The sequence below is a fragment of the Ranitomeya imitator genome, chromosome 2 (assembly GCF_032444005.1).
Source record: "Ranitomeya imitator isolate aRanImi1 chromosome 2, aRanImi1.pri, whole genome shotgun sequence".
NCBI lineage: Eukaryota > Metazoa > Chordata > Amphibia > Anura > Dendrobatidae > Ranitomeya > Ranitomeya imitator.
The window spans coordinates 366,586,372-366,602,752 of NC_091283.1; the positions used below are offsets into that span (position 1 = coordinate 366,586,372).

Here is a 16,381-nt window from a genome sequence, read left to right on the forward strand (position 1 = left end):
TCAATACTAAGCATGGCAAGAAGAGCAAACAAATCAATTTTGGAACGAATCAAGTCAGACATGTCACTCGAAACAAAGATCACCAAGTTCCGACTTGCCTACTTTGGACACTTCATACAAAGAAAACAATCACTGGAGAAGGACATTATGGTTGGAAGAATAGAAGTAACATGGTGAAAAAGTAGACCAGCAATCTGATGGCTTGATGCAATCATAACAGCAGAGAAGACCCTGGTAGTCCTATATAGGCTTGCAGAAGATCAATCTTCCTACAGATTGTTCATCCATCAAGTCTTCATTGCTCGAGATTGAGCCAAAGACAGTTAAATAATAATAATCTCTCCATCTACCTGATGATCCTGAGGACCATTGGGATTTTCTTTACAGTCCTGTGGAAGAAGAGGACGGGGACATCTCTCTGGTGTTGTCCTCTTACTGGATAGAACTGGAGAAAACACATACAGGGACTGAATTCATTCTTTACATACAGATAATTATATGCCGTGTGTATGTAGTCCTGTCTATTACCTGGTGATGTGAGGGGCTGGGGATCCTCCATCATGACGTCCTTGTACAGATGTTTGTGTCCTTCTAAATACTCCCACTCCTCCATGGAGAAATAGACGGCGCCATCCTGACACCTTATAGGAACCTGACACATACAATGATACCGTCATCCCCCAATCCCTTCATAACATTACTATATAATGTCCCAGCATTCCCAGCAGTGTCACCTCTCCAGTCAGCAGCTCAATCATCTTGTAGGTGAGTTCTAGGATCTTCTGGTCATTGATGTCCTCGTGTATCAGGGGGTGAGGTGGAGGTCCCATGATTGGGCTCATGGGTCTTTGCAATCCTTTAGACACAGGGGTCTGACAGCACTCATTAGAGGTCTTCTTCACCACTGTGTAATCCTGATTGTGGAGAGACACATTAATAAATCTCACTACATATATTTCCAGTTCTGTCCATCTGTTATTCTCACCTCTCCAATAATCCGGAAGAGGATCTCTAGGGTGAGGTGTAATATCCTCTCTGCCATTTTGTCCCTGCCCCTTTCCATCCTTGATGAGTCAAACAGGAAAATTATCTTATATAGAAAATCTCCATTGAGGATCCAATATTGTAGGGACCTGAACAGCAATGTAAAGACTTAAAAATGTTATGTAATAATACACGTACTAATATAGTTACTGGAGATGAAAGGAAATAATGTTATTTAAGGTGCAGCTGTTTTATTGTTTATATATTCTGGAATCCACACAAAACTCACAAAAATTAACATAAATCTTTGGCCGAGAGAAAATAAATATATCCCAATATTTTTGCCCAAATCTCTGGGACAGCCTAGGATACTCCCCAATATATATAAAACAAAAAAACGGAGTATATAGATCCCAATACACATATTTAAAAATATACGTTTTTTATTAATCAACAATACTATGAAAACATTACATCAGTAAATACATATATAGCACAGGATAAAGTGAGGAGGAAACAGATGGTAGTGGCGAAACAGAAAGAAAAGTATATATCACATCCCTGGGGCTGCTAGTACAAGATCACTAGTATAAGGATTTCATGTGACAAATGCCACAATCTCCCATAGTTAAATTATTAGTTAAAGTGCCACAGTGCAAAGATATTACCATTCATAAGTACCAAGCAGCTTACCCAGCGTGTATGGATGTCTTTCCAAGTTCCACACGCAGCCCCCCTGACGCACGTTTCGCGGTCTGCTTTTTCAAGTGCACTGTGGCACTTTAACTAATAATTTAACTATGGGAGATTGTGGCATTTGTCACATGAAATCCTTATACTAGTGATCTTGTACTAGCAGCCCCAGGGATGTGATATATACTTTTCTTTCTGTTTCACCGCTACCATCTGTTTCCTCCTCACTTTATCCTGTGCTATATATGTATTTACTGATGTAATGTTTTCAGAATATATTCTGGAATGCCACAAATACTGCTCACTCACTGTGCTTGCTACTTGGATGTGATGGTACACGGGGACTCCATTTAATGCACTCACCTCCTGAGCAAAACAAGTGCAGCAAGTTCACAGAGTGCATTTACTGAACATAAACTTCAGTAGGCCAACATTTTGGATTTTAAAAATCATTTTTCAAGCTGGTGTTATGAAATATTCTAATTTACTGAGATAATGACCTTTGGGTTTTCATTGGCTGAAAGCCATAATCATCAATACTAACAGAAATAAACACTTGAAATAGATCACTCTGTATGTAATGACTCCATATAATATATGAGTTTCACGTTTTGTATTTAAGAACTGAAATAAATTAGCTTTTTGATGATATTCTATTTTAGTGAGAAGCACCTGTATATGTCTAACCAAAGGACACCAAATTGCATATACTTAATAACCTGTGTAATCAGGTCTGTAGGATCACATTATGCAAAAAATGCACAGATGGCAAGTTTGTCCCAGCTCTACAATTGTGCCAACAGCAAAATATCATTCCGTGCATCAGTTTACATGTTAGAAACAGCATATAAATGTAAACGGTCAGTTGCTGTATATATAACATAGATACATACAGATCATGAGCTCGAGGAGGGATAATCAGACAGAGATGAAGAGAAAAATGCTCAACAGAGCCATAAAGTGCAGATAGTGCTAAGTGCTGAGTACTTTGATTGAATCAATAACCTGTGGACATGATGCAGCATGCATCTATGCCAAGGAGAGGCACTGTGGGGGACACAAGGCACCCAGGGCCGGCCCGAGAGATTACGGCGCCCTAGGCGAAACTATTTTGTTGCGCCCCTACTATTCTTGGCAGTAGATGAAAACTTGGGATATAAATTTAGGAGCAAAATAAACCACAACAACAATGATTAATTAACTCTCTCCTAACTCTTTAATCTTCTGAGAAGTTGTATAGGACAAATATATACAAAGTAATCAATAACACAAAACAAAAACCACCATTGGCAGTCTACGCTATTGCGTCAAAACAGGCTCCTCCCACTAGCCACATCGACTGCTGGTGACATCTATCAATATAATCGCCAACTAGTACCTAGTACCTAAAGTCCAAACTACTTATAAATAGGCCATATGGTACACCTTCCTTTTAAGTATACATATTTTGTGTAGTGTGTGCTAAGTGTGCATTTTTGGTTGTTTGCTTTGCTTTGCCAACATTTGAAAACTTAGGAGCAAAATAAACGAGCTGGATCAAACACCTGTCAGCAGACGATGCAAACGACTCACGTCTGTAGTTTAGCGCCTCCTTACCGTGCGTAAATTGAAGCTCAACGGTTGTTCTTTTAAATTTATGTTAAAAAAAATTATGTACACTTTTCTTTCCATCCCTAAAACTTTTTGCCTTTTGAAAAGATTTTTTTATAATTTTTTCTATTTTTTCTCTGGCGCCCCCTTTGGGTCGGCGCCCTAGGCGGCCGCCTAGTTCGCCTATACGTTCGGGCCGGCCCTGAAGGCACCTCGACGCGCGTTTCACCCTTTGGGCTTCTATCAGGACCCCTGAACAGCATCAGTGCCGAGAGTGAAGGGTCCTGTCTCCAAACCAAATGGCACGGCGGGGACCCGAACCGTCCCGCCTCCTAAAGGCGACAACCCACCCCTTGTAACCAGAGTGCGGTGAGAGGCAACCCATCGGGGAGCTGGATTATGCCTGGAAGCGTGAGGGGCGTGCTTACACTGCCGGACACCCTCATTATATAAACAATACACTGTGTGTGTAGGGGGAGCAGGGTGTCAGTGCTTTTGGAACATTATACTGTATGTGGGGGTATTGTACATACTATATGGGGGGCACAGTTAGCAGTAAGAAAGTGGCACTGTACTATGTGAGCAATACGTGTTTTCATGTTTTCTGTGTTTCATAGTTAGGTCGTATGTATCTATCAGAGGAAAAGGAAAAAACGTCAGGAGTCACATAAAGGAACAAAAAAGCACCAAAATCGTCTCAGCCCCCCCAGTAATGGTGAATCTCCAGCACCTACCTCCACCTGCAGAGCCGCACACCACATATATGGCTGTTCTGTGCGCACAGGACCTGGGATGAGGTCACAGGAGGGGAGGAGTCAGGGGTCACATGATCAGGGGCCTCAGTGTATGCAGGACTCTGCTGTGCTGGTTGTCATGGTGCTGGATGAGGGGAAGTTTATGTGTGGGGTCAGGAGGGGTTTACAGGGTGGATGTAGCAGAGCCGTGTGTGTACGAGGTTTACGGAGCGGAGCAGTGTGTGTACGAGGTGTATGGAGCGGAGCCGTGTGTACGAGGTGTACGGAGCAGAGCCATGTGTGTACAAGGTGTATGGAGCAGAGCCGTTGTGTACAGGGCGTAAAGAACGAGGTGTGTGTGTGTACGAGGTGTAAGGAGTGGAGCCGTGTTTACGAGGTGTACGGAGCAAAACCGTGTGTGTACAAGATGTACGGAGCTGAGCCGTGTGTTTACGGAGTGGAGCCGCGTGTGTACAAGGTGTACGGAGCAGAGCCATTGTGTACAGGGCGTACAGAACGGAGCCGCATGTGTACGAGGTGTACGGAGCGGAGCCACGTGTGTACAAGGTGGACTGAGCACAGCTGTGTATGTATTAGATGTACGAAGCAGAGCCGTGCGTGTACGAGGTATACAGAGTGGAGCTGCGTGTGTATGTAACGATGTGGCAGGGACCCTCGTTTGCTCCCTCTCCTCTTTCCTGATGTGGCCCCCCCATGCGGTGGGTTATGCCTTATTAATGTTGTGCCATTGTAATGTTCACTATATGTATTACTGTATGTGCTGTGTTTGTATTGTCTTAACCTGTATTGTATTACTGTGTTCAGCTTAGGGAAAGTAAGGGGTTAAATAAGGGGGGCTGAGCCAGCAGCCTCCAAGCAGACAGGAAGGCCTTGTCTGCAGTTCAGTGTTCAGGCAGGCTTACCTGTGGGAGGGTGTGCTCCCCTGCTGGGAACTGGCCATATCCCTGGAGGGGAACAGAGCTGCCAGTGGACTGTCGGGCAGCGGGCACAGGGACTGCGTGTGTGCCCCACAAGAGACTTGCAGCTCCTGGGAGTGTCCTAAGAGGCAGCTCCTGAAATTTGTCTAGAGCTAGTGCCTCTGCTGCGCAGCAGTTGCTGGAGATAGGGACAGCTCAGGAATTTACCTTCCATTCTTCATCACTTTATTAAAGGGAACCGGTCACCCCGTTTTTTCAGTACGAAATAAAAATACTGTTAAATAGGGCCTGAGCTGTGCGTTACTATAGTGTATTTTGTGTACCCTGATTCCCCACCTATGCTGCCGAAATAACTTACCAAAGTCGCCGTTTTCACCTGTCAATCAGGCTGGTCAGGTCAGATGGGCATGGCGACATCGCTGTTTCTTCCCCCAGATCTTGCACATCTTTCCGTTGGTGGCGTAGTGGTTTGCGCATGCCCATCTTCTGAATCACACTGGGCAGGAGAAGAAAAATGCGCGATCTGCGCTATTTCCCTGGTGATCTGTGGGGGCGGTCATCTTTCTGAGGCCGCGCGTGCGCATATGGAGTCATTTGCTGCCCGGGGCTTCAGGAAAATGGCCGCGGGATGCCGCGTGTGCGCAGATGGAGATCGCGGCAGCCATTTTCCTGAAGCCGAGTTCGCTGATTTGTTTTTTGGTGACAGGTCCAAATTTTTGAGTTTTAAAAACAACTGTAAACTGTTTTTTGCTCTGAGACCTCGATCCTCTGGTGATTCCATTCAGCAGGTTAAAATCATCATCTCCCTGCTGCATGGCGATCCACAGGATTGGGCATTTTCACCGGAATCTGGGAATCCGGCTTTGCTTAATGTAGACTCCTTTTTTCAGGCCTTTGGATTATTATATGATGAACCTAATTCTCTAGATCAAGCGGAGAAGACCTTGTTGGCCCTGTCTCAGGGTCAAGAGGCGGCAGAATTGTATTGTCAGAAATTTAGAAAATGGTCTGTGTTAACTAAATGGAATGATGATGCTTTGGCGGCAATTTTCAGAAAGGGTCTTTCTGAATCCGATAAAGATGTTATGGTGGGGTTTCCCACGCCTTTCGGTCTGAGTGATTCTATGTCTCTGGCCATTCAGATTGACCGGCGCTTGCGGGAGCGCAGAACTTTGCGCGCTGTGGCGTTGTCCTCAGAGCAAATTCCTGAGCCAATGCAGTGTGATAGGATTCTGTCTAGAACGGAACGACAAGGTTTCAGACGTCAGAATAGGATGTGTGATTATTGTGGCGATGCTTCTCATGTCATTTCTGTCTGCCCTAAGCGGACATAGAGGATCGCCAGTTCATTTACCATCAGTACTGTACAACCTAAAGTTCTGTTATCTGTGTCCTTGATCTGCTCATTGTCATCATTTTCTGTAATGGCGTTTGTGGATTCAGGCGCCACCTTGAACTTAATGGATTTTTAATTTGCCAGGCGTTGTGGTTTTTCCTTGCAGCCTTTGCAGAACCCTATTCCTTTAAGGGGCATTGATGCTACACCTTTGGCTAAAAATAAGCCCCATTTTTGGACGCAGGTGATCATGCGCATGGCGCCAGCCCATCAGGGAGATTGTCGAAATCTGGTGTTGCATAATTTGCATGATGCTATCGTGCTGGGTTTTCCGTGGTTGCAGGTACATAATCCTGTGTTGGACTGGAAGTCTATGTCTGTGACTAGTTGGGGTTGTCAGGGGATTCATAATGATGTTCCTTTGATGTCAATCTCCTCTTCTTCCTCTTCTGAAATTCCTAAGTTTTTGTCTGATTTTCAGGATGTATTCGATGAGCCCAAGTCCAGTTCCCTTCCACCGCACAGGGACTGTGATTGTGCTATTGACTTGATTCCAGGCTGTAAGTTTCCTAAAGGCCGACTTTTCATCCTGTCTGTGCCTGAACATACCGCCATGCGGAATTATATTAAGGAGTCTTTGGCGAAAGGGCATATTCGGCCATATTCTTCAGCAGTGGGAGCGGGATTTTTTTTTGTTGCTAAGAAGGATGGCTCCTTGAGACCCTGTATTGATTATCGCCTCTTGAATAAGATCACGGTCAAGTTTCAATACCCTTTACCTTTGCTTTCTGATTTGTTTGCTAGGATTAAGGGGGCTAGTTGGTTTACTAAGATTGACCTCCGAGGGGCATATAATCTTGTTCGTATTAAACAGGGTGATGAATGTAAAACTGCATTTAATACGCCCGAAGGCCATTTTGAATACCTTGTGATGCCATTTGGACTCTCTAATGCTCCATCTGTGTTCCAGTCTTTCATGCATGATATTTTCCGCAATTATCTTGATAAATTCATGGTCGTATATTTGGATGATATTTTGATTTTTTCCGATGATTGGGAGTCTCATGTGAAGCAGGTCAGGATGGTGTTCCAGATCCTTCGTGATAATGCTTTGTTTGTGAAGGGCTCTATGTGCCTATTCGGAGTTCAGAAGGTCTCTTTTTTGGGTTTTATTTTTTCTCCCTCGTCTATAGAAATGGATCCTGTTAAGGTCCAAGCTATTCATGACTGGATTCAACCCACATCTGTGAAGGGCCTTCAAAAAATTTTGGGCTTTGCTAATTTCTATCGCCGTTTCATTGCCAACTTTTCCAGTGTGGTTAAGCCCCTTACTGATTTGACGAAGAAAGGCCCTGATGTGACGAATTGGTCCTCTGCGGCTGTTGAGGCCTTTCAGGAGCTTAAACACCGATTTACTTCTGCCCCTGTGTTGCGTCAGCCGGATGTTTCTCTTCCTTTTCAGGTTGAGGTCGACGCTTCTGAGATTGGGGCAGGGGCCGTTTTGTCTCAGAGGGAGTCTGATGGTTCTTTGATGAAACCGTGTGCTTTTTTTTCCAGAAAGTTTTCGCCTGCGGAACGCAATTATGATTTCGGCAATCGGGAGTTATTGGCTATGAAGTGGGCGTTTGAGGAGTGGCGACATTGGCTTGAGGGAGCTAAGCACCGCGTTGTGGTCCTGACCGATCATAAGAATCTGGTTTACCTCGAGTCGGCCAAGCGGCTGAATCCTAGACAGGCTCGATGGTCTCTGTTTTTCTCCCGTTTTGATTTTGTGGTCTCGTATCTTCCGGGATCTAAGAATGTTAAGGCTGATGCCCTCTCTAGGAGTTTTTCGCCTGATTCTCCTGGAGTCCTTGAGCTGGTTGGCATTCTTAAGGAAGGGGTGATTCTTTCTGCCATCTCCCCTGATTTGCGGCAGGCGCTTCAGGAATTTCAGGCTGATAAGCCTGACCGCTGTCCAGTGGGGAAGCTGTTTGTTCCTGATAGATGGACAAGTAAGGTAATTTCTGAGGTTCATTGTTCTGTGTTGGCTGGTCATCCTGGGATTTTTGGTACCAGAGATTTGGTTGCTAGGTCCTTTTGGTGGCCTTCCTTGTCGCGCGATGTCCGTGCTTTTGTGCAGTCCTGTGGGACTTGCGCCCGAGCCAAGCCTTGCTGTTCCCGCGCTAGTGGGTTGCTTTTGCCTTTGCCGATCCCTGAGAGGCCCTGGACGCATATTTCCATGGATTTTATTTCGGACCTTCCTGTTTCCCAGAAGATGTCTGTTATCTGGGTTGTTTGTGACCGGTTCTCTAAAATGGTCCATCTGGTACCTTTGCCTAAGTTGCCTTCCTCCTCAGATCTGGTTCCATTGTTTTTTCAGCATGTGGTTCGTTTGCATGGCATTCCGGAGAATATTGTGTCTGACAGAGGTTTTCAGTTTGTCTCTAGGTTTTGGCGGGCCTTTTGTGCTAGGATGGGCATTGATTTGTCTTTTTCTTCGGCGTTTCATCCTCAGACTAATGGCCAAACTGAGCGAACTAATCAGACCTTGGAGACCTATTTGAGATGCTTTGTGTCTGCTGATCAGGATGATTGGGTGTCTTTCTTGCCGTTGGCCGAGTTTGCCCTTAATAATCGGGCTAGTTCGGCTACTTTGGTTTCACCTTTCTTTTGTCATTTTGGTTTTCATCCTCGTTTTTCTTCTGGGCAGATTGAGCCTTCTGATTGTCCTGGTGTTGATTCTGTGGTGGACAGGCTGCAGCAGATTTGGACTCATGTGGTGGACAATTTGACGTTGTCTCAGGAAAGGGCTCAACGTTTTGCTAACCGCCGTCGGTGTGTTGGTCCCCGGCTTCGTGTGGGGGATTTGGTTTGGTTGTCTTCTCGTCATGTTCCTATGAAGGTTTCTTCCCCTAAGTTTAAGCCTCGGTTTAGTGGTCCTTATAAAATTTCTGAAATTATTAATCCGGTGTCTTTTCGTTTGGCTCTTCCAGCCTCTTTTGCCATTCATAATGTTTTCCATAGATCTTTGTTGCGGAGATATGTGGTGCCCGTTGTTCCCTCGGTTGATCCTCCTGCCCCGGTGTTGGTTGAGGGAGAGTTGGAATATGAGGTTGAGAAGATTTTGGATTCTCGTTTTTCGAGGCGGAGGCATCAGTATCTTGTCAAGTGGAAGGGTTATGGCTAGGAAGATAATTCTTGGGTTGTTGCGTCCGATTTCCATGCCACCGATTTGGTTCGTGCTTTTCACTTGGCTCGTCCTGATCGGCCTGGGGGCTCTGGTGAGGGTTCGGAGACCCCCTCCTCAAGGGGGGGGGTACTGTTGTGAATTCCGCTCTTGGGCTCCCTCCGGTGGTTGTAAGTGGCACTTTCGTGAGTTCTGCTCTTGGGCTCCCTCTTGTGGTTTCTAGTGGTATGGCTACTCCTTCGATTTAGCTGTCAGCAGCTGCTTCCACTGATCGTCTTTTCTGCTCGGCTATTTATGCCTGGCTCTATCCTTCAGCCAGTGCCACTTGTAAATGGTTCCTGGTTGGATTCACATCTCTTTGGATTTCCCTGTTATCCTGACCAGCTCAGCAAAGCTAAGTTCTTGCTTGCTCTTTTCTGTCCACAGATTGTGGACTTATCTGTTCTGTGCTTTCTATGTTTGTCCAGCTTATCAGTATGAATTAATTCTGTCTTGCTGGAAGCTCTGGGAAGCAGATTTACCTTCCACACCTTTAGTCAGGTGTGGAGATTTTTGTAAACTCTGCGTGGATTTTTGTAGTGTTTTATACTGACCGCACAGTATTCCATCCTGTCCTATCTATTTAGCTAGACTGGCCTCCTGTGCTCATCCTGGTTTCATTCTGTGTATGTCTTTTCTCTCTCCACTCAAAGTCATTATTTGTGGGGGGCTAATCTGTCCTTTGGGGATTTTCTCTGAGGCAAGATAGTTTTCCTGCTTCTATCTTTAGGGGTAGTTAGCTCTTAGGCTGTTTCGAGGTGCCTAGGGAGAGTTAGGAGCATCCCACGGCTACTTCTAGTGTTGTGTTGAGCTTAGGGACTGTGGTCAGTACAGATACCACTTCCTTCAGAGCTCGTTCCATGTTGCTCCTAAACCACCGCATCATAACAGTACAAGTGGACAAAAATGAATTAAATGCATCTCAAAAGAAGGAAAACAAAGTTCTGAACCATTTTTTTTCTGTGCTCTGGTTTGTCTCTTTTTTCCTCTTGATCTTTGGGTGGTTCAGGATATATGCTCTGGCATGGATGTTCAGGGTTTGTTTTCTCGTGTGGATCAACTTGCTATAAGAGTACAGAGTATCCAAGATTATGTTGTCCAGACTCCGGCTTTAGAGCCTAGAATTCCTACTCCTGATTTGTTTTTTGGGGACAGATTCAAGTTTTTGAACTTTAAAATAACTGCAAATTATTTTTTGCTTTGAAACAGGGGGGTACTGTTGTGAATTCTGCTTTTGGGTTCTCTCCAGTGGTTGTAGGTGGGAATGCAGTTGTCCCTGAGTTGCAGTCCTGGCCAGGTGTATCTGCTGATTGCAGTTCTGACTGGGATATTTAGGTGTGCAGGATTCTTTAGTCCTTGCCAGTTGTCCATGGTTCTGGGAGGTGTTGTGAATTCTGTGGCAGAGCTCCCTCCTGTGGTCACAAGTGGTACTTCGGCTGATTCTCTCTATGAGCTAACGTTGGTGGAGGAAAGTGGTACTGCGGCTTCTGAGTTTCCTTCCTCAGGTGATGTGGTGAAGTCGTTAGGTGCTGCTCTATTTAACTCCACCTAGTGCTTTGATCCTGGCTTCCAGTCAATGTTCTAGTATTGGACTTGCTTCCTCCTGGATCGTTCCTGTGGCCTGCTGCTCTGCATAGCTAAGTTCCGCTTTTGTTATTTTTGTTTGCTGTTTTTTCTGTCCAGCTTGCTTATTTGGTTTTTTCTTGCTTGCTGGAAGCTCTGGGACGCAGAGGGTGTACCTCCGTGCCGTTAGTCGGTACGGAGGGTCTTTTTGCCCCCTTTACGTGGTTGTTTGTAGGGTTTTGTGTTGACCGCAAAGTTACCTTTCCGATCCTCGCTCTGTTCAGAAAGTCAGGCCTCACTTTGCTAAAATCTATTTCATCTCTACGTTTGTCTTTTCATCTTACTCACAGTCATTATATGTGGGGGGCTGCCTTTTCCTTTGGGGTATTTCTCTGAGGCAAGGTAGGCTTATTTTCTATCTTCAGGCTAGCTAGTTTCTCAGGCTGTGCCGAGTTGCATAGGGAGCGTTAGGCGCAATCCACGGCTGCCTTTAGTGTGGTTGGAGAGGATTAGGGATTGCGGTCAGCAGAGTTCCCACGTCTCAGAGCTCGTTCTATGTTTTTGGGTTATTGTCAGGTCGCTGTATGTGCTCTGACTTCTATGTCCATTGTGGTACTGAATTACCTAATCATAACAGGGAGGTTTTGGATCTTTGTCTGGTACCTCCTGCCCTGCTGCCAATTCAGCAAAGATAAGTGTCTGGTTTTTGTTTCTGTGGCACACATGCAGTGTGCTTAATAATTCTGTGCTATTCATTTGTTTTCTCTTGTCCAGCTTAGATTGTGTCAGTGTTTTCTCAGTCTTGTCAGATTCTCTGAAGTTGCAGATATACGCTCCACATCTTTAGTTAGATGGTGGAATTTTTTGTATTTTCTGCTGTGGATATTTTTGGAAGGGTTTTAATACTGACCGCTTAGTATTCTGTCCTATCCTTTCCTATTTTAGCTAGAGTGGCCTCTTAGCTAAATCCTGTTTCCTGCCTGCGTGTGTCTTTTCCTCTACTACTCACAGTCAATATTTGTGGGGGGCTGCCTATCCTTTGGGGTTCTGCTCTGAGGCAAGGTAGATTTCCTATTTCCATCTATAGGGGTATTTAGTCCTCCGGCTGTGTCAAGGTGTCTAGGATTTGTTAGGCACACCCCACGGCTACTTCTAGTTGCGATGTTAAGTTCAGGATTTGCGGTCAGTACAGGTTCCACCAACTCAGAGAAAGTTCCATGTGGCTCCAAGGTCACCGGATCATAACAGAACACGAAGGCCGCTTCCTGCTGTGAAGAATGCCCGCCCTAAATGGGTGCTGGCGAAGAAGCTGCCGCCCTTCCAGCATGATCAGAAGAAATGGATGGAGCAGCTGGAAGTGACTGTGCCCACGAATGAGTGGAGCCCAGAAGAGCAAGATGGCATGACAGGAAAAGACGCCATTGACGAGTGAGTCACTTGTCCTTGTGCAGCACCCGGTGAGCAAAATCATCGGGAGCCAGAGCGCAATGGATGCAGAGGACCCTGGGCCAGAAGGAGCAGTCGAGAAAGCGGAAGCGGTGGAAAGAAGGACCGCCGCGGCCATGATCCTGAGTTTGTGCAGCCGCAGTGGAGGACGTCACAGTCAGATGCGGATGCAGTCACAGTGAGTGCAATGCTTACCCTCACCCCAGTCCCCACACCGGTTTTGCCCTGAGGACCGGATGCTGTGGCAGCCACAGTGGTCTTCGACATCGAGGAAAGGGAGGCGCAGTGTGTCCGGCGATCACCTGCAATGACTGCAGCTCCTGCAGTGAGACAGAGGGCAGAGGCACCCTGGTCACAGGGCGGGAGTCTCCAAGTTTGTTGAGTCGGCCGTTGCCGAAGGAAAGAAACTGGAAGAGTAAAAATGTCTGTTTTGCCGGCTGCTCCAAGGAAAATGTGAAGAGACTGTTCTGCATCTCTTAAGGGCAAGGAGCCCAGTCCGACACTGGGACTGAGGTGTCAGGAGTTGCCAATACGGTAACACAAGTAAGGACATTTGTTTTCCCCCTCCTACAAGTTAATTTGTGCATGTTTACACACCCTTTGCTGGATCATGGGCCTGAAAACCCTATGAGGGTTGACTGACAGTAAACTAAAACAATTAGGGAGAGATGAAGGCCTCACGATATAAAATATGCACACCTTCTCATTTAAAGATTTTTCTGTATTTTCATGACTATGAAAATTGTAAATTCACACTGAAGGCATGAAAACTATGAATTAACACATGTGGAATTATATACAAAAAAGTGTGAAACAACTGAAATGATGTCTTATATTCTTGATTCTTCAAAGTAGCCACCTTTTGCTTTGATGACTGCTTTGCACACTCTTGGCATTCTCTTGATGAGCTTCAAGAGGTAGTCACCGGAAATGGTTTTCAATTCACAGGTGTGCCCTGTCAGGTTTAATAAGTGGGATTTCTTGCCTTATAAATGGGGTTGGGACCATCAGTTGTGTTGTGCAGGAGTCTGGTGGATACACAGCTGATAGTTTTACTGAATACACTATTAGAATTTGTATTATGGCAAGAAAAAAGCAGCTAAGTAAAGAAAAACGAGTAGCCATCATTACTTTAAGAAATGAAGGTCAGTCAGTCTGGAAAATTGGGAAAACTTTGAAAGTGTCCCCAAATGCAGTGGCAAAAACCATCAAGCGCTATAAACTGGCTCACATGAGGACCGCCCCAGGAAAGGAAGACTAAGACTCACCTCTGCTTCTGAAGATAAGTTTATCCAAGTCACCAGCCTCAGAAATCATCCATGCAGGATAGATTGCTCATATGTTTACAGAAGTCAAAGGTCCAAAATATTTTGAAAAACATGTCTTCTTAGACACTTATGCGGCTTTAATAATCCTGTTTTGGAGTAGTAAACAAAATTAATGGGTCCCTGAGGAAGGGTCACGCCGAAACGAGTGTTGGGGCTTGGGGCATTAATTTTTGCCAGAGCTGTATATTCTCCTCCTGCTTTAAGAGACCACCACATCAAAACCCTGTCATGGGCAGCCCAATATCCAGACCTGAACCCCATTGAAAACCTCTGGAATGTAATCAAGAGGAAGATGTATAGTCACAAGCCATCAAACGAAGAACTGCTTACATTTTTGTGCCAAAAGTAGTGTGAAAGGCTGGTGGGAAGCATGCCAAGATGCATGAAAGCGGTGATTAAAAATCATGGTTATTCCACAAAATATTGATTTCTGAACTCTTCCTGAGTTAAAACATTAGTATTGCTGTTTCTAAATGATTATGAACTTGTTTTCTTTGCATTATTTGAGTTCTGAAAGCAATGGTTTTTTTAAAAAATTTTGACCATTTTTCTTTGTCAGAAAAAAATACAAAATTTATTGCTTGGAAATTTGTGGACATGTCAGCAATTTATAGAATAAAAGAACAATTTACATTTTACTCAAATATACCTATAAATAGAAAAATCATACAAACTGAACATTTTGCAGTGGTCTCTTAATTTTTGCCAGAGCTGTAGGTAAAGATGAACTCTTTTTGATTTTTCTCATTAATCGGCTTTATTCACGGACTTCATTCTTATTCATTTACTTGGCTGCAAATTACTTTTATCCAGTAACTCAATTTGGGCAGTTGTCATTTGGCCAACTGTCATCTTCCCTCATTCTATAGTTCTCTTCACATGTTGTTCATTCTGTATATCCGTCTCCTCTTGCTGCGTATGTTGCCCTCTAGTGTTTCCTGTATTGTACAGGAAAAATAAATATCTTGGTACCGTGTTAGCCAGTAAATAGAAAAATATTTAGAACTGAGCGTCCTCAGTGGTTGATACCTTTTAATGGCTAACTGAAAAGATGGTAACAAATTGCAAATTTACATCAATTAAGGAATTTGCACTTCAGACCATGTGGGGTCGTCATAACAGAACAAGACCCCAATCAGAGGACAACAAAACATTCACTCCTAGTCTAGGAACTTTCCAATATTTATGGACACAACTGTTTATCACTTATCACTTTCCCATAATGACAGTTCTGTGCTGTGTTGCGTATAAATGTGATTCTTCAGAATTTGCTTTAGTCTGTGCCTGATGAAGAGACCTGAGTAGTCTCGAAAGCTTGCAATTTGTTACCATCTTTTCAGTTAGCCATTAAAAGGTATCAACCACTGAGGACTCTCAATTCTAAATAGTTTCCTGTATTGTAAAAAATTGTCTTTTACGTATTGTCTGTATTTATCTCAAATTTATATTTGCAACGCATATTGGCTGCACAGAATATTTGAAGGCTCTTTTTGGAAGAAAGTTATTACAATTGTATAATCATGATCAGCAGGTTTGGTCGGAGACACCAAGGTTTTTTTTTTTATTAGGGTATGTAGAACTGACACTACACCCATGGTAAAACTGTGGTAGGAAGTTTATTGTTTCTTGCACATAAATTGATAACATTTAGATGGATTTAGACGAACCCTCCTCCAAAACGTGATTAACAAAGTCATGATTGCAGGACTGAATGATAAAGTGATTTATTTTAAAAGAAACGCCAGAGCCAAAAATGAGAGAATCTGTGTTCCATAGCTGGATACTTCGGGGTTGGCCTCCAACGTGTAAGAATGAGGTGGGGTTTTTGCCCCTGGAGCTTCTCAACTCGGCATAATAAGACTGACTGATCTTCATATAAGGAGCGCGGGAGAATAGGAACTGCCTAAATACGAGGACCATGTCTGATCTATATGTCATTGTACAGAGAACTATGGAGATAGCGCTATTCTTCTGTATACAATATGCGATGTTGCTGTAGCCTTAATATTTCCGGTACATCAGGCCTTTGTAGAGTTAATCATACCCCAAGGGAAAAGAGTTAACGGGAGATGGATGCATTTAATTGCACTTTAAATAAAAAACTAATAAAAAAAATCTTATTGAATAAATAGATTCTTCTTGCCACCATGCACTCTGAAATATCCCCCCAAAAAAATATTTGAGAAAACTTGTTCAGACCTTGCTCGGAGACATAAAAAGCCAAGGCTGAAAATGCTTAATTTCCAAAAGTCTACAAAATAGGGAGGATTGACAACTGGGAATTTTTTTTTTTTCATAGCTTCATAACCGGGGAGCTTGGAAAACTAGGTATCAGCAGGTTTGGAAGAAATGGACGACTTCTATAGTTTTATGAATTGTCACTTAGAATAGCTTTGAACTTTTGGAAGCAGAAAGACTTGGGATAAATCTCATTACATAGTGAAAAATTCCAGTAATAAGAGAATTGTGTCCAGACTATATAATGCTGTAAAGAGGAACAGGATGGGCCGACCTCTGCTCCAGTAAAAAGTAGATTGGAGGAAGAATTATCACCAATAAAT

The 16,381-nt window shown here is 44.0% G+C and overlaps 1 protein-coding gene across 1 annotated transcript in view; it reads right to left on the reverse strand.

Annotated features, from left to right (window-relative positions):
- The window catches only part of LOC138663871 (zinc finger protein 271-like), a 48,814-nt gene extending 44,753 nt beyond the window's left edge, over window positions 1–4,061 (reverse strand). Inside the window, exons 1-5 of the mRNA XM_069750234.1 lie at window positions 4,002–4,061; window positions 986–1,133; window positions 735–914; window positions 529–652; window positions 351–445 (exon numbers count right to left, since the gene is read on the reverse strand). Coding sequence (XP_069606335.1) covers window positions 351–445; window positions 529–652; window positions 735–914; window positions 986–1,063 — 477 coding nt within the window. The 5' untranslated portion in view covers window positions 1,064–1,133; window positions 4,002–4,061. The remainder of the gene's footprint in view (window positions 1–350; window positions 446–528; window positions 653–734; window positions 915–985; window positions 1,134–4,001) is intronic.
- Between the last annotated feature and the right edge of the window lie 12,320 nt (window positions 4,062–16,381).